Source organism: Coptis chinensis, chromosome 5 (genome assembly GCF_015680905.1).
Source record: "Coptis chinensis isolate HL-2020 chromosome 5, ASM1568090v1, whole genome shotgun sequence".
NCBI lineage: Eukaryota > Viridiplantae > Streptophyta > Magnoliopsida > Ranunculales > Ranunculaceae > Coptis > Coptis chinensis.
Window position 1 is genome coordinate 39978452 of NC_141460.1, and position 26214 is coordinate 40004665.

At 38.1% G+C, this 26214-nt stretch overlaps 1 protein-coding gene, 1 long non-coding RNA gene and 1 pseudogene across 2 annotated transcripts; all 3 read right to left on the minus strand.

Annotated features, from left to right (window-relative positions):
* Nucleotides 1–1221: 1221 nt before the first annotated feature.
* LOC147497495 (U-box domain-containing protein 44-like) lies at nt 1222–2113 on the minus strand. Its single transcript, XM_086559133.1, has 2 exons — nt 2048–2113; nt 1222–1594 (listed from the first exon to the last, which is right to left on the minus strand). The coding sequence occupies exons 1-2, from the start codon at nt 2061–2063 to the stop codon at nt 1281–1283; spliced, it is 330 nt and encodes a 109-aa protein (XP_086415259.1). The 5' UTR covers nt 2064–2113; the 3' UTR covers nt 1222–1280.
* Nucleotides 2114–8214: 6101 nt separating this feature from the next.
* Nucleotides 8215–9423, minus strand: LOC147497496 (uncharacterized). Its single transcript, XR_015197123.1, has 2 exons — nt 8793–9423; nt 8215–8648 (listed from the first exon to the last, which is right to left on the minus strand). It is a non-coding gene; the product is annotated as an uncharacterized LOC147497496 (long non-coding RNA).
* Nucleotides 9424–17499: 8076 nt separating this feature from the next.
* Nucleotides 17500–17593, minus strand: LOC147497497 (small nucleolar RNA R71; annotated as a pseudogene).
* Nucleotides 17594–26214: the final 8621 nt, after the last annotated feature.

Below are 26214 nucleotides of genomic sequence, written 5' to 3' on the forward strand. Positions count from 1 at the left end.
CTGATAACGTGGAGATGTATGTTAGTTGCATTGTATAAGTCATATATTAGGGATCTCTGGACTGTTGTTTGTATATTTATAGTTTTCTTCTTATTCAAGGATTGGTTACTTGACTTAACTGGCATTGGTCGAGATGGTTAACTAGCTGGTTCTACAAATCAGTATATCTTTTAGTAGTTGGGTTTACGACTAAGGCATGAGGTTTTATATTTAGTTTGGATGTATTCTTATTAAATGTTCAGGTTATGACAGGTTATTATGTTTATGACATGTTGAAAGTACAAAGGAGGTTCTGCCAAAAAAATTCCAGAAAGGTCACGTCTTAGGTACATTTGTTTGAGTTTTGAGGCGCTACAGGTCAAGGTCTTCTCGAGTCCGCCGCCGTCTTCAGCGATGGACCCGAGAGAGAGCATCTATGTGAGCCAATTTCATGACCACTAACATCACATGTAGAAGAGTTCCAAGAGATTACACTTAGACACTACTAAAAAAATGACTTGTGATGACGGCTTTTAGCCGTCATGAAACAGGTTTAATGACATTTTTTCGTTTAAAAAACAACCGTCATTATAGAGCCCGTCATAAAAGTTAACAAAAAACGTCATAAATTTGATGACGGATCTGGAGAAGCTGACATCAAAGCTCGAATTTAATATGACAAAAATTCATTTATAAACGTCATAGCTGGATCTTTTTGCATGACATGTTTTACTTAACCGTCATAGTTTATTAGAAAAAGCGTCAAGAACTAAAACTTTGTTTATGACTATTTTTATTTAAGCGTCACCCTGAGAAACAAAAGCATCAAGAAATTAACACTAAAAACTGTCAATAATTGGTATGTAGCACGACAGTTCTTTGGAAGCCGTCATAACTTTTTTTTTTCCTGTAAATCTGAAAATAAATTCCTATAAACCAATACATTCAGACACCTGACAACTGAAGTCCATTACGGAAACAATAATCATACTTTTATTACCAACATAAATCATTCCAAAAACTTATTCATATTACATGATTTATTCACGGATAAAAAAAATAAAATAACTCAAGCACTTGATTCAAAATCAAGTATCATAATCCAACAACAATTTATCATAATCCAAGTATCATAATGCAATTTATATAACCCATCCAACAAATTGCTAATCAACTGATCCATCTCATACAAACTTAATTGATCTACCATGTTATCTCACTTCTAACCTAAAAAACAATATAAAGAAGAATGTGTTAGTTTGTTTAATAAGTAAACTAAAAATATAATCATATAACGACTTCTACAAGAGAAGATTAGCAAGGATTGTTGCAGAGACCTCTTTCAGCCGCGTGGGAAGCTGATTTGCACCACTAGTGAAAAGGTCCTTGACAAGTGGGGGCAGAATCCCTACTTCTATTAACACCTTTGCACTGGCATCAGAAGATGATATATGATTCAAAGCCTTCAGTGTAGCTTCTCTTGACTGCAGGTTGCTACTTCTCATGACGTTCACCAGTGAAGAACCCACCCTTCTAGCAACAACAACCTTTACATCATTACTAAGAACCAGCTCACCAAGATATGCACCCATTGCTAACTTGGTTTCAAGTGGACCTGCACCAAATTTCAACCGCTAAGACTGGTATAAAAACTTTATGATATATACCAATATAAAAAAATTATGTCATATTAACAAACTAAATTGACATTCAGGATGCTACTGGTGTACCTAAATCATTCAGGCAAAAAAAAAAGGGAGTCAACAAGATAAACAAACACAACAAAGTCAAGTCAAGGCCAAGCCACATCTAAACAAGCCATTGACATAAATGTTGAGACAATGTAACTTTTTGATGTTTTATACACAAGTGTTGAAAAAATCGTAGTGGGATATACGACACTGAAAGAGGGAAAAAAATGAAGGAAGCAGTGAAACGAGATACTTTGATAAATAGATAATAACAAAGTGATTACTACATACCTATGACAAATGCAACCGAAATACTACAAACAACCCAGATACAAGGAAAAAAAAGATATATATGTATTCAAGTAATGCTTATTTACCTGGACACGCTGCCATTTTGGTTCCACTCTCTTTCCTTCACCCAATGCTAGTGTTTTGATCCCACTACAAAATCACTTTGCAAAACTAGTTAAAAATTATGTTCGTGACAATAATAGCTTACTTGTTCTTTACAAAATAATAATATGGGTGAGACTTGGAAGTTTTCCAGATAATCCAAGCCACGCACTAGCCATCAGTATCGTGTCTTCTTAGATAGTTAAACTACCAAAATCACTTTCAACTCAGTATCCTAGTAAACGATTAAGTGCTTTGTCAGAGCAAAACATAAAAAGAGTTTCAGAGTTGTGATGCACGGAGGTGCACAATTGAGGAATCTCCATATTGGACAGCAATAGAATTTGCTTTAGGGCATTTGAAGACTAGGACGTCTCACTCTTCTATATACCTTAACTTTTCTCATTAATTAGAAACCACTCAGGAATTCAAACACCATTCACTTTCTTATCTAAATTTCAAGCAACTGATATCCAAATTTTATGCATTATTAAGATAAAGGAACGAATAACCAATAATAATTAAAAAACGGAAATCACCGCTTAATGAAAAAAATCAAAATAAGACTTACTTGAACATCTCTGCAAAACTCATAGCTTCATAAATTCCATGTATTACATTTGTTAACCAGGTATTCCAGGTATTACACTTGCGTGCAATACGTATGCCATCAATTGAACCATCATATTTGATGAAACATAAAACAATAGCGAAAAAAAAATTATATATAAAAAAAAAAAAAAAAAAAAAAAAAAAAAAAAAGAAAACAAGAAAAATAAAAAAAATGATTTTTTCAGATGAGATAAGAAGAATAGAGAACTTCACTTCGTATTACCAAACACATGGGTTCATATTAGACATAAAGGTGTGCACAAGAAAAAAATAAACAGTTAGAAGCAAAATATGAGCATTCACCTGATCAATGTGTTGACTTTCTTTGTCTGAATGTCATACATCTTCTTGACTGCAGCCTTGATCTTCTTCTTGTCAGCACAAATATCAACAATGAATACCAGTGTGTTATTGTCCTCGATCTTCTTCATTGCAGATGCACGGGAAGAGTCTTATCTATCTCTCTGCATTTAGTTGTGATCCTTAGGATTAGACTTTACTCATTAAGTTTGTGTGTCGGGGAAGGATAGCAGGCAGAAAGACTAAGCTTAGGTGCGTCAAGCTCGTAGCATCTGAGAATAGTGCTTACTTTCCTGAAAGCTTAGTAAGGAGATTCACCCTTTGCCATGTATGGCAATTGATTTCTCTTTTGATCTTAGTTACCACCCCGTGGGTCCTTCAAAGCAGGCTATCTCCTACAAATCCGATGATCCCATATCACACAAGGTCGCGAAGCCTTGTTCACGTAACATTAGGTAACGGATTGACTATTGGGATAACTTTCACGGCTAAGACGATTAAAGGGTACTACAAGTGTTGTGATGAGATCTGTATTTCAGCTTGGTCGATCAAAGAGTCAGAGTCTCCTCTGTCTTAACAAAGAAAGATTTGCCAATCCTCTTAGGAATCGATCTAGACTAGCTGCCATAATGAGCTCAAGAGACAGTCCTGGAATGCGAACCCATGCTGCAACTTTGGTGATAACATCCTCTGCCGGCTTGAAGTTAGGCCGCCACTTCCTTAGTCGTGAGCGGATACTTCAAAATCTGATAGTGGTCGAGCTTGTTCCTCGGGGTTGCAGTGATGCGAGGGTACTTGGGGTCTCTCGCCTTTTTCAAAGTCTTTGGACGATGAAAGGTAACCTAGGTACAGATCTTCTTGGCTTTCTTCTTTAGAGTTGACGCACCTGATTTCACTGCCTTATTGGTAGCCTTCAAGGCATGCGCCTTTGGGTCAGCCTTCTTTGTGGTAGAAAGCTGCGACTTTCAATCGTCTTGGCGTTGATGGAGGATGGAGAAGGGTCCGGTCATTGGAGAAAGAAAGGTTTTGGGTTTTTCTGTCTCGTAAGTTTTAATTTTCTCAAATGAATCAATCTACCAAAAATACCCTTTTAGGATTTGTTTAATGCTTGGAAATAATAATGTAACATTAGATGCTAATAGAATCTAACGGTATGGATTTGGAGTGAGATTGGAGTCTAAATAAGTGGAGTCTACCTAACAGCTACCATACCCTAATTGAATGCCATTTTTATTTGTTAAGTTGTTGATGGTTTAAGTGAAAGCGAAAATGGTCCAACCCAACTGGTGCCCAAAAAATTGTGAGAAAGTTCACGGTTTATTCTATTGCTAATTTGACTGTTTTAGAAACACCATCATATTTTTTTGACGCTTGTGTCATACACGACATAATATTGTAACAACCGTCATAAAATTATTATATTTTCTTGACGCTTGTGTCATACACGACATAATGTTGCAACAGCCATCATAAATTTATTATATTTTCTTAACGATTGTCTCATACACGACATAATGTTGCAACAGCCGTCATAAATTTATTATATTTTCTTGACGCTTGTGTCATACACGATATAATGTTGCAATAGTCGTCATAAATTTATTATATTTTCTTGACGCTTATGTCATACACGACATAATGTTGCAATAGCTGTCATAAATTTATTATATTTTCTTAACGCTTGTGTCATACACGGCATAATATTGCAATAGCCGTCATAAAAATATTACTAAAACACCTATCTTGACGGTTTTTAACAAAGTCATCAAGATAGATAAAAAACAAGCGTCATAATATGTCATTTTTTTAGTAGTGAGAGAAAATAAAAGCACAAGATTATAACCCAAAAAAGAGAAGAAAGAGACAAGTGGACCTTGTATGGTATTGGGCCAAAGAGATGGGCCCAATATCATAGAGGTCCAAGGACTTTGAAAGGAAAGGGAGGAGGCAGGGAAGAAAGGGGAGGAGAACTACAGACAGCTTGATCCCCGGTGAGGGGGTATATAGGCAACCCAATGGGTTCAGCTGATCGATAAAAATGGGGAACATTTCCCATCTTCGAGATGAAAACGAGGGAGTGGAGACCTCGAAGATTAGAGGGTATGAATTGGGTTCATACAGCAACAAATACTACACCAGTCCAACCTGCAGATCACATTACGATGGTTTTTCTTGATGATGACGTGATAGAGGCGATGAAGCTTATAGACGACATAGTTTTTTTCTATTGATTTTCTACTGAGATGGTCGAAGTGTATATGAATAACCAATTGCTACTAGAAATGAGTTCAAGGAAAGCGAAAGGCGTAGAGGAGACTTTAGAATTGTATATCATTGGGATGCAAAAATTTCAAGAAGTAAAATAGATACATATATATATATATATATATATATATATATATATATATATATATATAGCCCCAGCTCTTAAACGGATGTACTTATACTTCTAACTTACGGACTTGATAAAAAAAGAAAATCTCACGTGAGAAACAAAAAGAAAACCCCAGCCGCCACAAAAAAAGGCAAATATATCTCCTATTTCCCCTCTTCGTGACTCTCTCTCTCCCTAATATTCTCTCCCTCCAAATTCTCTCTCCTCTGTCTCAGGCTTTCATCTCTCTTTACTTGTTCTCTTTTCTTGTCTTGCCACCATACATGACAACATTGTATTGTGACGGAGGCTGAGGTCATTGAGGTTGCGACTCTAGTGAATGCCCACAAGTTCATCTCAGCATTACCTGATGGATACAAAACATGGGTTGGGGTGAGGGGAGTCTAGCTATCTGGTGGGCAGCGACAAATTGCCATAGCTCGAGCCTTCATAAAGAAGGCTGAAATAATGCTACTTGATGAGGCAAGTCAGACAACAAGTGCATTGGATGTAGAGTTAGATAGAGGCGTCCAGGAGGCACTTGAAGGGAAAATAACAATTGTTGTAACACATCGACTATCGACGATAAGGAATGCCCATGTAATAGCAGTGATTGATGATGGGAAGGTGGCTGAACAAGGGTCACACTCTCATCTCTTGAAACATTATCGGGACGGATGTTACACCCACATGATACAATTGCAACGTTTCACTCATGAACAAGTAATGGGATTGGTATCAGGTTCCACTTCTGCGATTCCCTGAGAGGGCGAATAGAGGAAATCCAAATGAGAAAATTAACACGAATAAGGCATCGCGGTTGGTGTCCCGAGGGCTTTCGTTTTCTTTCCTTTTTCACGGGGTGCACAAGGGAGTCCTTGTGAATGGTTGAAAGGACCTCGGGGTGCACAAGGGCACCAGCGCTAGTGTTAGTGCAAGGCTGCAAAATCTTTGCGTTGCTATTTTGATATACAAAACAAATTTGGGGCCACTTGGAAGTATAAATACATTGGAGTCAATAGGAATACATTCTACACGGAAAGCGGGCATTATTTATTGACATCTTTGCAGCGATCCAAAGTCCAAACGGTCTCCTTTTTTAACACAACTATGACACATCTGACTAAACAAACCAAAGTCGATTACATTACGATTCTCATACAAATACAAATACATATATACATACGACATGAAAAAAACATGTGGTAGATGACTATGTGCACTACAAGGTATAGGTTACATTTAGATATATGCATGGAGAAGCTTAGCGAAAGAGTATAAGATTTAGCCGGGGAAGATAGTAGTCCATCTTATCCACCGAGATTCAGAACCGATGTTTCCACACGTAATAATACACAATAAGGTGTCAAACAACTTGAAACGGATTTCCTTTTACCCTACTCTCTCAAAAAACAAGTCTCTTACACAAAACGGATTTAAGTTAGACGGTGACATTGGGCTAAAAACTAATGTACCTCTTCAAAAGGCACAAAGACAAAAGGATTCAGTCCCCTCCTATGTGAAACTGCAGGCACATCCAGGTTGTGGGTTTCCTTATTTGTTGCCTGACTTGCCTCATCAAGTAGCATTATTTCAGCCTTCTTTATGAAGGCTCGAGCTATGGCAATTTGCCGCTGCCCACCAGATAGCTGGACTCCCCTCTCCCCAACCCATGTTTTGTATCCATCAGGTAATGCTAAGATGAACTTGTGGGCATTCGCTAGAGTCGCAACCTCAATGACCTCAGCCTTCGTCACAATGCAATGTTATCATATGTATGGTGGCAAGATCGACAAGAAAAGAGAACTAGGAAAGAGAGATAAAAGCCTGAGACAGAGGAGAGAGAATTTGGAGGGAGAGAATATTAGAGAGAGAGTCACGAAGAGGGAAAGTAGGAGATTTATTTGCCTTTTTTTGTGGCGGCTTGGGTTTTCTTTTTGTTTCTCACGTGAGATTTTCTTTTTTTATCAAGTCCATAAGTTAGAAATATAAATACATCCGTTTAAGAGCCGGGCTATATATATATATATATATAATTTTTTTTTATTTTTTTTGTTTTGTTGTTTGTATGACTTACTAATATTGAATTCTTGGACTTTGTTTACTGCAGGCTAAGGAGAGTTTTGCTAAGGTGATGGAAGTGTTGGATAGAGAGAAAGAATCGACACTAATGTCGTTAATGATGTATGTGTTGCAAAAAGAGAATGAGGAAGCAAAAGCTAAAGCCGCTAGAGCGCGCTGGGCTCTTAAAAGAAAAATTGGCACTGTTGACATACGAAAAAAAAAAGGCTTGGCGCATCAGAATTCAGAGATGTCGAAAGCGATAAAGAGGAAAGATAAAGAATGTAAGAAAGTTATGCGAGAGCTGCGCGAGGAGAAGAATACACTATCTGAACTAAATCAGAAACTCTCTTCGGCTATGTTGGAGAAGTCTCATCTTAAGGCTTTGTTGAAAAAGTATGATGATTCTTTGAGTAGAGCGCGAGATGTGATGAGTAATGCCTTGCAATATTACACTTCGCTATACAATTTCAGCGCGAAAAAGGAGAGTTGCGAAGTACTGGCTCCAAGCACCTTGAAGGAGGCAATTGAAGACCGTGTACTTGAAGATGGAGTAGGATAGGATGGAGTAGGATAGGACCTCATGTTATTAGGGGGGGAGGGAGTCACCATTTAAAGTGGCATTATGCTATATATTTGGAGTGGCATAAGTAGGACTTATGATCTATAGCTAGATAGGTACAAGAAATAGGCGTTTTTGCATTCCATTCTTTTTGCTTATTGTAATGTGGGACAAGAGATCAATAAAATAATTATGTTGCTCCCTATGTTCATATTGTAATGAAACCAATTGCATTAGAAGTCTTGTTTGCAACCATTGCCTGAAGTTTAGTTAGCTGGTGGATGTCTTCCCATATAAGCATGATTCATTATCTAGTAACAATCAATTTCCAAGTGTACGTCCTAGCTTATTGCAAATCTGATAGACTGGTCTTGAACTTCCAAGTAGTTAGAATGCACTGATAGTTAGAACTAGATCCTATGTAAAATGATCTACCTCGACCTCTTCCACTAAAAGAATTTCTTCCTCTATTGGACTGAAAATTGCTTGTAGCAACAAATGCTTGTGCTGGAGTAGAATTTTTTTCCTTGAAAGAAATTTGATACTTCCTCATTCATTGTAAGTTCTTCACTTAAAATCAAGCTATGTAACACATCTGGAGTAACATGAAGTTCTCTTGTCCTTATTGAAGTAGTAAAAGATTTATACTCACAATCTGGTATAATGTTGCCAAAAGCTGCTAAGAGATAACAAGTTTTTTTAGTGTTTTGCAAATACTTGACCATAATATTAGATCCTTTCTTTATATTCTGCAATCTATTCTTTAACTGAAGCATATGAGATCTTAACTGTTGCAGAAAACCTTTTATCTAACACATACCATAACTCAAAAGAAGAGGTTATACCAACCACATAACGAAGCAAAGACTCGGAGATTGTAGCATTGAGCCATATCAGTACTTGTTGATCTCTTTTTTTCCAACCCAAAAACTTATCATTGAGAACTCTAGTTGTTATGTTCACAACAGTAGTCTCAACATACTTATCAAGACAAGGATTTGAACCATCTGCAAAACCAAGCATATCAAAACTAGATAAAACTGGAATGGATAAGGATTTCCATAAAATGTAGTTATCTTTTGTTAAGTTGATTGAAATGTAGATAATGATATTGTGAAAGGTTATATTTTGAGAAAAACTTGAAGTAGTTGTCATTGTTTGAATCAATTGTTGAAAAAGAGGATGAAGAAAACTATCAAATTGAATGAAAACACTACTAATTGAAGAAGAATGAAAAACTTATCTTGATTTTGAAGAAAATGTGAAGTAATAACGATGATTTGAAGAAATGAGCTTTAATTACTCATCAATGGCGGATAATGGCAGATCGATTTGAAGAATTGAACTTCAATCACTCATCAATGGTGCATTGCTTCATCGTGAGACTAAAAACTCTTTGATACCATAATAAATGAAGATAGAATTGAGAAATAAATTGAAATTTTCATTAATTGAGTCTCTAAAACTTATTCCATGTATTTATAGTATTATAGAAAACTAGACAGCTGTGTTGAAGTATGTAGAGTCACCGTATCTTAATTAGTAGTTTCTATTTCGGCAAAATCTATCACCCAATATAAATATATGAATTGTAGGTTAGAGTAAATAAACTCTAAATCCTACCTTCTTCTTGTGCCTCCATCTTTTCTTCTTTTTCTTATCCACTTCATCTCTTTAACCTAATTAGCTAACCACTATATGGCTAGCATAATTTAATATGGTATCAGGAGCCGACTCTGTTTAGAGAATGCTAGGAGAGAGATATGCAATTTCAAGATTCCAATTTTAGTATTAGTTGTTGTCTTAGTATTGTTTTGCTTCTACAATCTCTCGGTATTGATAAAGATGAGTACATCAGGTTTTCAAAGGGGGAAGGCGTGGTATCGTTATCTCACTGTATCTCTCAATTTCTACATGCAGGTGCGCACGCGCTCAGTTTAAGAAGTCCTCGAAGCGCGCACGCGCTCGAAGTATAGTATCTCGCAGTTTCTTCCTTTCCATCAAGTGAGTTTTTCTTCTCTTTACAATGACTGATATTGTTCAAAATTATGATGAATTCAGTAATACGTCTGTTTTCTTTGTTTGTATGACCTTTGTCAAATTGGAGGGTGTAGCCAATTACCTTCAATAGGCAGAAGCAGTTACTGTTTATCTTACTGGAAAAGATAAGGAAAGTCATCTAACAGATCCCTCAGATGATAAAGGAAAGACAACCTAGACCAAAGATGACGCCTTGGTTAAGAATTTTTTGTGGAATACTATGAAGAAGGATGTTTGTAATAATATTGTGCGGTTTTTCAAAACCTCTAAAGAGATTTGGGAATATCTACAATAATCATACTCTCAATCTCAGAATACTTCTCGTATCTTTCAGTTGTATGAGAACATCTTTGATCTCACTCAAGGCGATATGTTTATCTCTGAGTATTATAATTCTCTTCGTAGTAAGTGGGAAGAACTGATTATTTATTACCCACTTACTATAGACATAAATCAATTGAAGAAACAAAATAAAGGAATTTCGAGTTTCAAAATTCCTATTTGGGCTACGTCCCGAGTTTGCTAATGTGAAAGCCCAAGTTCAAGCTGAATCTAAGAGCATCTTTAGCAGAGCAACCAAAAAAACACCAAATTTTTTAACCAAAAAAACACCAAGCAACTTTAGGAGCAACATCAAAAAAAACACCAAGCAACTACGTGGTTTTGCCAAAACCACGCCATATAGCCCAAGCGATTTTGCCAAAACCGCGCCACTAAAGCCTAACTGACAGGCCCAAGCCCACGCGGTTTTGGAAAAACCGTGCGGTGTTCAGAACACCGCGTGCTACTTTTATATAAACAGCTCCAAAGCCGCGCGGTTCAGTCACTTTCACCTCTTCTCACAATTATAAAACCCTCTCCTTAGTTAAAAAAAAAAAGCAAAAACCTACCTAAACTCTTAAAATTTGATATGGATCTTTTTGAACCTTTCGACGGTGATGATTGGCGATTACCACAGAGGCGACATTGGCGATGAGGGAGAAGAACCCGAGGGAAGTAGAATCACGGTGGGGAGAAGACATGGGGAAGAAGAACCCGAGGATGTCGCTACCGATATAGACATCCCTATGTATTGGAGTATCGGATGAACGACTTGGATTGGCAATTTGCACTGGAGAAGCACTTGATATGGAAGTTGTGTCTTCTACACGTGATACAAAACACGGTCGAAAGTCACGATGGCTAATACTCGGGTAATTAATTAGTTTTGATTAAATATTTTGAATATTAATTAGTTGAGTTGGACCAATTAATTATTTATCTTATCTGCATTATTTTTTTTTTTATAATATCGGCATGTTGTTGACTACCGAGTTAGATCGACTTTACTTGGTGTTAGAGAGTGGTGGAAGGTTATTAGGAGTTTGGATGAGTTTGTACATATTAGAGATAGTATTTTGTATACACCTTTGGGTATTTTGATTGATACGGATTATGAGAAGGCTGATTAGGCAGTGGTCATAGCTTTAGTAGAAAGATGGTGGAGTAGAACTCATACATTTCATTTTCCTTGTGCGGAGTTAGGGTTCATACCACTAGACTTCACTATGATTTATGGGTTGAGTATCGGTATAGGCCAATCGATACCTTTTCATACAAATTATGAGAATATGGATAGTATGCTTATGAGTTTTCCTCGTTTGGGTGCGGATGCTTATGATTCTTCTGGGATTAAGCTATCTCATATTAAGACTGCATATATGGAACCCCTCTTGCATCCTGATACACGAGCGGAGTTAGCTTTGATTGTTCTACCGGGTAGTGAGGGTGTTGATCAATATGTTAGGGATTTTTTTATGTTTGTTATTGGGCATATTTTGTTTCCCAATGGTTATTCTACAGTACGACTGGAATATTATGCTTATATATCTGATTTGCATATTATGAGAGATTATGACCTGGGTAGCTCAGTATATGCCACATTGATATCGACGTTAGATAAAGCTTCACAAACATTCGAAGTAGAAGTCCTCGAGTTAAAGGGATTCACGGGACTTTTAGAGATTTAGTTTTATGAGTACTTTCGATGTCTTTGTCCTAACATAGACATGATTCGCCGATACTAAGCCCTAGATTTGCTAGTTGGTCGGGGCCTCACTTGACTCGTGAATGTAGGGGGCAGATTAGGAATAATATATGTATGGCTCGTGCTTTCAGATTGATATTAGATCATTGTCATCTATTGAGTGGAGACCTTGGCGTTTGTCTACTGCCTTTGACGATCGGTTATGCAACATGCTTGTGTGTTGTCACGTCCACGAGTTGTTTTTGCCGCATGTGTATCGCGGGTTTGGTCTTGTGGCGGATGTTGGAGCGCATGACCGGATGTTATGGAGTTCCATGTGCTCCCATGCCAGATGTTAGTGATGCAAAGTCGTGGGGTAGAATTCAAGTTCATGAAGTTCATGCGGTGGTGGTCCTTGGCGGATCGTCTTCTTTTGTTGTTGAAGCGCATCATTGATCAAGATTATAGATGGTGGAACCGTGTCTCCATGGGTCCGTTGTTACCTCCTGTTGGTCGGGCTAGCAACTTTGAGTTTGTGGGCCTGGAAGGGATGAGACGTGAGCTACGTATTCCTCATCCGCCACGCGACTGTTTACAACCCACAACCTCTGAATGCATATCGGCCCGACTCACGTATTGCGCGATAAATCCTCGGATGTTTGCCGTGTGTGGACTGATGGGGAGCCTACTTATATTTCCATTCCTCGAGGTGCCTCATGCTCGTTTCTCGAGTTAGAGCCGCGTATTGATCAAGATACCATGGTGAGTTTAATTGTTTTATTTATCTTCTTCATTATATATATAATATGTACTCACACCGCATTTTCTTGGATTTTCAAGCTGAGGTTTGGGAAAGATATGAGAACCGTGTTCTTATGTTTGATGGGATGAGGACTGCCCTGTATCATTATAGCCAAGAAAGAGAGGAGGCATATTCTCGGACATATCGGCAATCCCAGCGTGCATATGACGAGACTTCGGAAAGCGATGAGGATATGCGACAAGTGTACATGCAAAGAACATCGGGGATATGAGGAAACTTCAGTCGAAGTAGTTAACCTCCGTCTTGCGCAGAGAAGATCATCGATCTCGGATTAGGAACTTAGAGGAGCAAAGCTTCGAACGTCCAAATAGAGAGAGGAGAGGGATCGAGTGGTAAGGGCGAAGAAGATAGCTAAATAAATTTGATGTAATATGATAGGTTTTTATTATTTTGGATATTATATGATTATATCATAATCATAGATTTTTATTTGCATAATCATAATCATAGGTTTTAATTTCTTTACTTTTTTTATTTTGAATTACAATTCTTAATTTCTTCAATTGCACAATTGTTAATTTCTTAACTTCTATGCACAACTCATAATTTTTCAAGTTCTATGCACCACGGTTCTAATTTTTTGAAAAAGCGACGCGGTTTTTGCAAAACCGCGCCCATTGAAGCCCAAGCCCATGCGGTTTTGCCAAAACCGCGCCATAGAAGCCCATTTAGCAGCCCAAGCCCACGCGGTTTTGGCAAAACCGCGTGAGTGATTTGATACAGCACCAAACCTGGAACCAAATATTGGTCGATTTGGTGTTTGGTTTGGTGTTTTTTTGGTGTTTTCATCAACATGTAGTTCTCCTGAAGTTGAAAAAATACCAAATTCTTGGATGCTAGGTTGATATCACTGCTAAAGATGCTCTAAGCTCCCTACTCTGTCTGAAGCCTACTCTTGTCTTTCTCGTATTATTGCACCTCCTCCAAGGCACAATGACAGTGCGGCTTTATTGATCCCTCCAAGCAGCAATAACAACCCCTCCTCTGGTCGTGGTATTGGCAGTTTTGATCCTTGTGAGCATTGTGGGCGCATAAATCATAGTTCTGATTTTTGTTGGGATATAACAACACGCCCACCTTTGCACAAAGCCAACAATGCCATAGTAGTTGATCAAAAAGTGATGATTTTCAACAAGTTCAAGAAGACCTTGCAGCCCTGATGAAGTGGATACAAGCTATTCCAATCAATTCATCGAGTTCATCCAACCAATCCACTGCAACCTTAGCCGATTTAGGTAAAACATGTCTTCATACAAGTGGTAACAACTCTTGGGTCACTGACTCAGGAGCTTCTGATCATATGATAGGTAATCCCCAGTTATTTTCTAATCTTGAGTATACTCACACACCATCATATGTCACATTAACAAATGGGGCTAAGGTTAGTATTCTTGGTCGGGGTACGATTTAGTTAACTCGTAATATATCACTTGTCTCTGTCTTGCTTATTCAAAATTTCCCCTTTAATCTATTGTATGTTCATCGTCTCATTCAATCTCTTCACTGTAATGTCATGTCTTCTTCCACTCATGTTGTGTTTCAGGATCTACAGACAAAGACACTAGTTGGTGGGGGGTATGAGCACGGGGGCATCTATTACTTTCATGATGGTTATGGGCACTTTCACCATAAGCAGGCTTTAACAGTCTCAGTCTCTCCTTATTAGTGGCATAGACGTCTTGGTCATCTTCCTCTAGCTAGTTTGCGAAGTTTAGTTCCCAGTATTTCTTCTAGTATTCAGTATTTAAGTTGTGAGGTTTGTGAGTTAGCTAAACATCGTTGTGCTACTTACAAAAATAGGTTAAATAAGTGTTCTAGTGCTCCTTTTCAGTTATCTCATTCAGATGTCTGGGGTCCTTGTAGAACCACTGGCCTTTTTGGAGCCAAGTACTTTATTACATTTATTGATGATTTCTCTCGTGTTTGTTGGGTATATATTATGGAAAATCATTCTCAAGTATTCTCTGTATTTCAAAAATTCTATGCTGAGATTACTAATCGGTATTCTACACACATGCATGTTTTTCGAACTAATAATGCCAAAGACTATACCTCCGCAATATTCAAGTGTTTTTTAGATGACCATGGCATTACACATCAAACCTTCTGTGTGGATGATAAGAGCCCAAAACTGTAGTTTTAACCCTGTAACAGACATACTTTTAGACCAATTATGTGAGTAATAATTAAGAGTTAACACTGATTACGTGTTTTTATGCATTTCAAGTTTCAAAGTCCATTATGTGCAGAAATGTGCCACTTTAGCAAGATAAAGAAGCAAAGGTCGGTTACTAAGGAGTTCCGTGATTAAAGGCCAAGATTCAAGAAGACAAAGTCTTTCTAAAGCCTAGTCAAAACCTGAAAAGTCGACGCGGGCAGAATCAACACACAAAGCCAGCAGAACTTCCGAAGGCCATATCTTTGGACTCAGACCTCGGAATGGGGCCTACCTTATGTCAAAACGACCGGCTCGGAAAGAGATTTCCAATGGTCTAAGCCTTGACCCAATCAGAGGAGCAAAAGTGGATAGAAAGTCTGTTGAAGCCAACTGCAGCTGAAGAGGCCTTTTTGGACTGAAAGAATTGGGTTTTGGGCCTGATTCTCTGGCCCAAAACATGGCTCCAAGCCCATGCACGATTTTTGGATCTAAAAGTATAAAAACAAAAGCTTAGCTCTTTGTCAATGGTAGATTTCTTGGTAGATAGTTAGACCTAGAAATAGATTAGATTAGTAGCCTCCATTAATGAATTCTAGATCTAGTTTTTCATGTAGAATAATTAAGTTTAGTTCCATTTCAATTATTGTATTAGATTAAACCTTTGAATCTTGTTCTTCATTTTGATTAGATCAATAAAGTAGTATTTTTATCAATTTCGATTTTTGTCATTTCCATTTCTAGATCTAATTTCAATTCCTGTCCTTATTTCATTTTAGTCATTAAATTAGATTTTATTATTGTTTAATTAAGTAAATTTCAATTCTTTATATCATGTTTAGTTTAAATGTAATCAGAAATGATTATGTAATGATTCTCGGCTAAACCTCCATTAGAGGGGTTGAGAAGCCTTGATGAAAGCTTGATTCGAATATCGTAGAATCGCCGTAATTTCCTTTCCACTCTAGAAACGATTAGTTCACCATGAGAATGGGTTTAATCGCTCACATGCTAGTTATGAATTGGTAGGAATGTCATGTGTAATTAGGGATTAGGAAGAACCAAATTGTTCTCGCGGCGCTTCAATTCGATTACTATTAAATTCGCCGATTAATAGGATTAAGTCGAAGTTAAGGTGGAATCAATCCCCCTCTAATTCCTTATCATAGAATCAATGTATCATTCCCTTAGTTGTCCTAATAGTTGACTAGTGCATCTCGTGGGTAGTTGCATCGTAGTCTAGTAGCCTTTTCATAAATCTCTCATTAGACCTTAGAGTTAGAGTACTTACACGCCGCCACAAAGATGCGTAAGGACTGAGTGGAACGAATCACTCTACTCCACTATATCTCATAGGATTGAGAGTAGAAATCTTTGATAAACATATATGAGTACAAGATAGTTTTAGTTTACTTACGTTTTGAGTTTTATCGTTCATTTCGTAGGTAAACTATTAATTTTATGTGTTATCAAATGCATACCGCCATCTTTAGTTTCACTTTCGCATTGTTTTCGTAGTGTTAGTACTTTTCTTAAAGTTCCATTTCACCCACCCACCCGTGTTTGATTCATACTATGGTTATCCGATTCAACGTTGGAAAATTCCGGGAAAAATTACACTAAGCGCGACCGCGCCCTAGTAGAGCGCACCTGCGCCCTATAGCCTGGAGCAAGAGCGCGACCCGCCCTAAAAATGCTGTAATTTGAAAATTACCCGAAGCGCGACCACGCCTCTATCTGGCGCATCATACGCTTTGTTAATTTTTCCGGATTTCGAGCGGTTTTGATTCAACTTTGATTTTTCATATTTTTCAGTGTTCTAACCTGTTATATACACTAACACGCCAAACAAGACGCTATTCATAAAGCGAAGCAAGGGCCAATCAAGTATTCCTTTCTTCCACACCTCGCGATCTCCTCGTTAGAGTTTTATACTAGTATATCGAATTGTTTGGAGTGTTGATGTGTTTAGCTAAGTTTGGTTTTAGCCTTGTATGAGATTAAGGTCCGGCCGAACAAAACACGTAACGTAATTACACAACAACGTCAACAAACAAGTCTATCTAGTATACCACCCACTACACCTCTAGCTACTATTTCACACACATCACCTGACACAATGCCCGACGAAGAAGAGACTCCTCTCTCTGACTTCTACAAAGCCTTGAGCGATAGCCCCAAATCTTGCATCATTCTAGCAGACCCAGTGGGGGATTTCTGAATCCCCCCAAATATTTTTAATTTGTTACCCGTTTTTTATGGATTAGACCATGAAAAACCTTATCAGCACATGTGTAGGATTGAACAAGTCCTAACAATATTCCACCATCCTACGGTTGGTACGGAACAAATTAAATTAAGGGTATTCCCTTTCACCTTAGCCAATAAGGCGGCGTCTTGGTTAACTGCCCAAGGCCTAATTCTCAGGACTCGTGGGCTAAACTTGTTCAAATTGTTTATGGAACATTTTTACCCACCCCTAAAGACGGATGAGATGCTTTCCAAGATTCATTTCTTTCGACAAAATCCTCATGAATCATTTTCAGAGGCTTGGAATCGTTTCACCGATCTCCTTATAGAGTGCCCACATCATAACTTAGCGAAAGACACGTTAGTTCGTGCCTTTTTCAAAGGACTTCTACACCACCATAAAGAAGTCCTTGACATAATGAATGGGGGTAGTTTCTTAAGCAAAGGAGCTTCGGAGGCTTATAAATTTTTAGAAGACCAAACTAAGCGAAATAACAACTGGGGGGGTAGTGACGATATCCACCGCTCCGCTAGTTCTTCTAATACAGTTAAGGTCGCCGGTATGTTTGAAATTAAACACGATCCTGAGCTAAAAACTTTAATCGAATCACTCACTAAAAAGGTAGAGGCCATTTCGGTTCAACAAAATCCTATCCCCGTCATGAATGTAAATTCAAATCCATGTAGTTTCTGTTGGAGCCCTGAGCATCCCGACTCCCACTGTCCTATAGCCTATGAACAGGCTTGTTCCATTAATAGTGAACCTAACGCCCCTTGGAGACAAAATCCCAACTTCGGTTGGAGAAATAACCAAAACGTCACACCTCAAGGGTACAATAATCAATATGTTAGGCCTACGCACAGCTTTAACCAAGCCCCACTACGACAAGGACAAGGTCAATGGAATTTTAATAATTATAACAACCAAGTGCAACCTCAACAAGGTCAAGCACAAAGTCAAGGTAGTTATAATAATTATAATGCTAATAGAGGTATCGTTCCGGTAAATAATAACTATCAAAATCCACCCATAAATAATTCACGTGAAATAGTTCCAGTCACACCACCCGTGACTACTACACCCACACAACCGGATCGTCTTGACACCTTCATACAAATGAGCCAAAAACTTTTCCAAACCATGGCTCAATCTAACCAACAGCTTCTATAATCCGTTAATAATTTAACCCAACAGTTGGCTCAAGATAAAGCCCAACCCAAAGGTGTGTTTCCAGGTCACGCAATACCTAATCCTAAAACAACAAATACAGCCTTTGAGGTAACCGATAATACTAGTAATGAATATGAAAATGTAGGTGAGCTAAAGGCCATCACCACTCTCCATTCTGGCAAAGTGGTTAATAACAAAGTAACTATGCCTATAGTTACCCCACCAGTAGCCCCTACACCTGCTATTTTACTAGATACCGAAATAGAAACGGAAGAGCCTACCACTGTAGAGGTACCAGTTACAACACAACCTAAGAAACAGGAAGCCACGGTTAAACATCCAGGTGATACCATTGCTAAATATAAATAGAAACCGCCGTTTCCACAAAAATTAGCCATGTTAACTAGGGATACAAATTATGAGGAAATTAGGGACGTTTCAAGAATCTAACTATAAACCTTCCTTTCCTCGAAGCTATTAAAAAGCTACCACACCATGCTAAGTTTCTTAAGGAATTGTGTACTACTAGGTGTAAAACCAATATACCAAAAGACGCCTTTTTAACAGAACAATTCCCAACTCTATCTGAACATAATGGAATTGTTTAAGTACAAGGACCCTAGTCGTCCTACTGTACAATGCACCTTAGGAGATTCTTATACGACGACCGCGTTATTAGACTTGGGGGTTAGTGTCAACTTACTTCCGTTTTATTTGTATAGACAAATAGGTCTAGACGAGATGCAACCTACTAAAATGACGTTGCAATTAGCTGATCGGTCTATTAAGTATCCTAAGGGTGTCGTCGAAAATGTTCTGGTAAAAATTCAGGATTTTTACTATCCGGCTGATTTTGTCATCCTCGATACAGAAGTCGTTAACGACTCTGTCCCGATAATCTTAGGGCGTCCTTTTCTGGCAACTACCAATGCGCTCATTAATTGCCGCGATGGTTCAATGTCCATGTCTTTTGGCCATCTTGTTTGTTGAAGTCAATGTTTTAAAACAAAGACACGCGGTTACCCGATTCATCTATGGATGGAGAGGTTAGCATGATCGAGAGCTTTGTTCGAGATTATTTCAACAACACGTTCCCTGATAATCATATGCCCAAATTTCTTTTCTTTGGAAGATCAGACTCCAACATTTCCATTCCTACACTAGTCGATACACATATTACGGATGAGGAGGAGATAGATGATTTTCTCAAAGATATAGAGGACTATCATAGTAACGTGGATATGACTAATCTAGATGAGGAATTCGATGAGTTTCTTAGAGCAGGTGATGATTCACCCTATCAAGAACTACTTTGCACAACATCCACCTTGATTCCCTCCTTCCACCCTTTCAAAGGAATCTCGAGTTTGCACTTTCGATCCCATTTGTTTCTTCCGTCTTCATAATTTTTTAAATTCACCTAGTAAACAAATACTTGGAAGGACAAACCATTTGACACCTTCATTTTCAGACTTGAGAGTCCCTACACACACGATGAATGAGTTTTGTGCTAAAACCACATCCTCATTGGATCTGTCGTCTTTTCTACAACTTATCCATATCCACCATATTCTCCACAACCATTCACTTTTCCACACTTATTTACTAGAACACCCACTCATTCAAAAATGAAAAATAAGGTGCATGATAGGTTACGTAATAGGGTTATCCGACTTCGCTTTCATTTCCCTAGGTTGAGTCATAGGAAATCTTGGTGCTTGATTGTGTTTGGATATGTTTTCTGTGATATTTATTTATGAAATGATCCACAACTATTTCGGTTGTTGATATATGATAAACTGCATGTTCATACATATGTTTAGATAAAGTCTCGAGTATCGACTATAAACGACTCAACTTTTGTGTTTGGTGCATTTCCTTTCATTTCCATATATTGGTGAGTGCACCATTAAGGTAATCGGCCCCTCCCATGGAGTGTGTGGTCATGAAATCTTGATAAGAGCCCAAAACTGTAGTTTAACCCTTAATAATCATCTTGTTAGACCAATTATGTGAATAATAAGTAAGAGTTAATACTGATTACGTGTTTTATGCATTTCGGGCTTCAAAGTCCATTATAATGCGTAAATGTGCCACTTTAGCGAGATAAAGGAGCAAAAGTCGTGAGAACTTCGAATGCCATATCTTTGGACTCGGACCTCGATTGAGGCCTACCTTATGTCAAAACGACCGGCTCGAAAGCGCTTTGCAATGGTCTAAGCCATGACCCAATCAGAGGAGCAGAAGTGGACGAAAAGTCTATGGAAGCCAACTGCAGCTGAAGAGGCTTTTGATTTGAAAGAATTGGGTTTTGGGCCTGATTCTCTGGCCCAAAACATGGCTCCAAGCCCATGCACGATTTTTGGATCTGGATGTATAAAAACAAAAGCTTGACTCAGTGTTAATGGAGTCAGAGCAGTTAGGTTAGGTAGATAGCTTAGAATAGAAAGTAGCCATTAAAATAGCTTCTAGATCTAGATTTAATTGTTTTATTTAATTAGTTTCAAATCATGTATTAGATTAAACCTTTGAATGATTGTTCTTGATTGATTAGATTAATAAAATAGTTAGTTGTCAATTTCGAATTTCGTCATTTCCATTCTAGATCTAAATTAAATTCTTGTTATTATTCCATTCCAGCCATTAAATTAGATTCATTATTGTTAATTAAGTAAATCTCAATTTCTTACATTATGTTTAGTTTAGATTCAATGGGAAATGTTAGTTTGATGACTCAAGGCTAAACCTCCATTAGAGGGGTTGATGAAGCCTTGATGAAAACTTAGTGGTTAGTATAGAATTTGGTAGTAGAATCTATTCCACTCTAGAAGGTCGTGTTTAAGCCATGAGAATGGGTGGGCGACCTCACATGCTAGTTAGTATCCGGTAGGAATGCCATGAACACTAGGGATTAGACTCGAAATTCTTGCCGTTAAAACGTAAGAATCGAGATACGACAATCTATACTAGGTTATTAAGTTGGATTCGAGGTGGATTTAATTCCCCTCTATTTCATTATCTAGAGTCAAACAATCGTATTTCCGTAGCTTCGTAGATTAACTTTAGTTTATATTATATCTTGTTATTTAAATTAACGCGTCTTGTTAGCATAACATTTCGTAAAGCTCTCATTAGATTTAAGACTGATTTCTTAGACTTAGGAAACAATCCATGCTAGGGTACTAGGAGTGGAACGAACTTCCTACTCCACTTAGTTCAATTCGCGACGAGTAGAAGCTTTGATAATAGACACCGAAAATAGTTTAAGTTTACTTACGTTGTGAATTCATCGCTCATTTCGGTAGGTAGACTATTCATTTTACTTTTATCAAATGGCATACGCCATCTTAGTTCACTTTCATATTGTTTTCATAGTGTTAGTACTGTTTTAAAGTCCCATTTCACCCACCCACCCTTTGTTTGAATCATACCGTACCGGTCCCCATTTTAGAGTTGAAAAATTCGAGCAAAATTTACACCGAAGCAGCCTCCTCTCCTGCGACCAGCCCTATGTTTCTTGGACGAGCGACCGCCGCCCCATGTGGAGCGCGACCACCTAAAAACACTGTAAATTGAAAATACCTACCTGAGCGCTTCTATCTATCTGCAGAATGTTTAAATTTTTCGATTTCGGCGGTTTTAATTCAACTTTGCTCTTTCATATTTTTCAGTGTTCTAACTTGCTATATACACCGAACAAGCGTAAACAAGACGCTATTCATAAAGCGAAGCAAGGACGAATCAGGTATTCCTTTCTTCCAAACCTCGATCTCCCTCGTTAGAGGTTTTATACTAGTATATCGAATTGTTTGGAGTGTTGCATGTTTAGTTAAGCTCGACTTAGTCTTGCATGAGATTAAGGTCTGGTAGAACAAAACACCTAACGTAAATACACAACAACACCAACAAACAAATCTATCTAGTATACCACACACTACACCTCTAGCTACTATTTTACACACACCACCTGATATAATGGGGGAAGAAAGAGAGACTCCTCTCGCGGACTTCTACAAAGCCTTGAGCGATAGCCCCAAATCTTGCATCGTTCTAGCAGACCCAAATGAGGGATTTCAGAATCCCTCCAAATATTTTTAATTTGTTACCCGTTTTTCATGGTTTAGACCATGAAAAACCTTATCAGCACATGCGTAGGATTGAACAAGTCTTAACAACATTCCACCATCCTACGGTTGGTACGGAACAAATTAAATTAAGGGTATTCCCTTTCACCTTAGCTGATAAGGCGGCGTCTTGGTTAACTGCCCAAGCGCCTAATTCTGTGGACTCGTGGGCTAAACTTGTTCAAGTTGTTTATGGAACATTTTTACCCACCCCTAAAGACGGATGAGATGCTTTCCAAGATTCATTTCTTTCGACAAAATCCTCATGAATCATTTTCAGAGGCTTGGAATCGTTTCACCGATCTGCTTATAGAGTGTCCACACCATAACCTAGCAAAAGACACGTTAGTTAGTTGCCTTTTTCAAAGGACTTCAACATCACCATAAAGAAGTCCTTGACATTATGAATGGGGGTAGTTTCTTAAGTAAAGGAGCCTCGAGGCTTATAAATTTTAGAGGACCAAACCAAGCGAAATAATAATTGGGGGTAGTGATGATATCCCCGCTCCCGCTAGTTCTACTAATACGGTTAAGGCACGGGTATGTTTGAAATTAAACACGATTCGAGCTTAAAACTCTAATCGAATCACTCACTAAAAAGGTAGAGGCCATTTCTGTACAACAAAAGCCTATCCCCGTCATGAATGTAAATTCAAACCCATGTAGTTTTACATTTGGAGTCCCGAAAGCATCCCGACTCCCATCGTCCTATAGCCTATGAACAGGCTTCTTCCATTAATAGTGAACCTAACACCCTTGGAGACAAAATCCCAACTTCGTTGGAGAAATAACCAACAAGTCACACCTCGAGGGTACAATAATCAATATGTTAGGCCAACGCACGGCTTTAACCAAGCTCCACTACGACAAGGACGAGGTCGGGGTAATTTTAATAATTATAACAACCAAGTGCAACCTCGACAAGGTCAAGCACAAGGTCAAGGTAATTATAATAATTATAATGCTAATAGAGGTATCGTTCGATCAATAATAATTATCGAGAATCCACCTATAAATAATTCACGTGAAATAGTTCCAAATACACCACCCGCGACTACTACACCCACACAACCGGATCGCCTTTGACACCTTCATACAAGTGAGCCAAAAACTTTTCCAAACTATGGCTCAATCTAACCAACAGCGGCCTACAATCCGTTAATAATTTAACCCAACAGTTGGCTCAAGATAAAGCCCAAAACCAAAGGTGTGTTGCCAAGTCACGCAATACATAATCCTAAAACAACAAACCACAGCCTTTGAGGTAACGGATAATACTAGTAATGAATTTGAAAATGTAGGTGAGATAAATGCCATCACCACTCTCCGTTACGGAGTGGTTGATAACAAGGTAACTATGCCTATAGTTACCCCACCAAGAGTAACCCTACACCTACTATTTTACTAGATACGAAATAGAAACTCAAGAGCCTACCACGGTAGAGGTACCGCCACAACACAACCTAAGAAACAGAAAGCCACGGTTAAACATCCAGGTGATACCATTGCTAAATATAGACAGAAACCACCGTTTCCACAAAAATTAGCCATGTTAACTAGGGATACAAATTACGAGGAGATTAGGGACGTTTTCAAGAATCTAACTATAAACCTTCCCTTCCTCGAAGCTATTAAAAAGCTACCACATCATGCTAAGTTTCTTAAGGAATTGTGTACTACTAGGCGTAAGACAAATATACCAAAAGACGCCTTTTTAACAGAACAATTCCCAACCTTATCTGAAAATAATGGAATTGTTAAGTACAAGGACCCTGGTCGTCCTACTGTACAATGCACCTTAGGAGATTCCTATACGACGACCGCGTTATTAGACCTGGGGGCTAGTGTTAACTTACTCCCATTTTATTTGTATAGACAAATAGGTCTAGACAAGATGCAACCCACTAAAATGACGTTGCAATTAGCTGATCGGTCTATTAAGTATCCTAAGGGTGTAGTCGAAAATGTGCTGGTAAAAGTTCAGGATTTCTACTATCCGGCTGATTTTGTAGTCCTCGATACAGAAGTCGCTAACGACTCTGTCCCGATTATTTTAGGGCGTCCGTTCTTGGCAACTGCCAATGCGCTCATTAATTGCCGTGATGGTTCAATGTCCATGTCTTTTGGCCATCTTGCTGTTGAAGTCAATGTTTTTAAAACAAGGACACAGCACCCGATTCGCCTATGGATGGATGGAGTTAGTTGAGCATGATCGAGCTTTGCTCGAGATTATTTCAACAACACGTTCCCTGATAATCATATTACCAAAATTCTTTCCTTTGGAAAGTTAGACTCCAACATTTTCATTCCTACACTAGTCGATACACATGTTATTGATGAGGACGGGATAGATGACTTTCTCAAAGATGTAGGGACTACCATAGTAATGTGGATATGACCAATCTAGATGGGGAATTCAATGAGTTTTTTCGAGTAGGTGAAAATTCACCCTATCAAGAACTAACTTGCACAACATCCACCTCGATTCCCTCCTTCCACCCTTTCAAAGGAACCTCGAGTTTGCACTCGATCCTTTTGTTTCTCCCCGCTTCATAATTTTTTTTAAATCCTCCTAGCAAAACGGATACTTGTAAGGACAAACTATTTGACACCTTCATTTTCAGAATTGAGACAGTCCCTACACACACAATGAATGAGTTCGGTGCTAAAACCACATCCTCATTGTGTACAAGCTGTCTTTCTAGAACTTATCCATATCTACTATATTCTCCACAACCATTCACTTTTCCACACTTATTTACTAGAACACCCACTCATTCAAAAATGAAAAATAAGGTGCATGATAGGTTACACAATAGGGTAATCCGACTTCGCTTTCATTTCACTAGGTTGAGTCATAGGGAAAATTGGTGTTTCATTGTGTTTGGATATGTTTTATGTGATATTTATTTATGGAATGATCCACAACTATTTCGGTTGTTGATATATGATCAACTTCATGTTCATACATATGTTTTAGATAAAGTCTCGAGTATCTGACTATAAACGACTCAATTTCTGTGTTTGGTGCACTTCCTTTCACTTTAATATATTGGTGAGTGCACCATTAAGGTAACCGGGCCCTCCCTATGGAGTGTGTGGCTGTAAGTACCGGATCCTAAGTCCACGGTTCACATAGTTCACGTTTTCCACTCTTGCATGTTTTTCTCGGATTTTTGAGTCATGTTTCTCTATGGTGTGAATTATGTCTTTATTGCTTATCGTTTTTCCTTCTAAAAATAAAATAAAAATAAAAATAAAAAATAAAAAATAAAAATAAACATAGTAATCTAGGAAGTCTCGGGAATCTGACTTTAAAAGACCCATTACTAAAAAACAAATTTTTAAGCTTCGTTGTAAAAAATTTGTTTAAAGGGGTGTTAAATGTTTCGTAATAAATGTTTTATGTCCCATTAGAGTTGCTTAGGCCGTTTTATTGTATTACACTTTCGGATTGACATAATCTATTAATTTAGAGTTCATTCGCTTAAGATAACTTACGCCATGCACGCGACTTCGAGGCGTTTTCCACTATCTCGTATGTCATCCGAAGTCGGAATAGAGTGTTTTATGGATCATTGGATAGGAAATTCCCTCCTGATCATTTCCATATCTCATTCGCAAAAATCGGACCGTAACGGCGGCAATTTTGATTTGAAATTCACGCGAAAAAA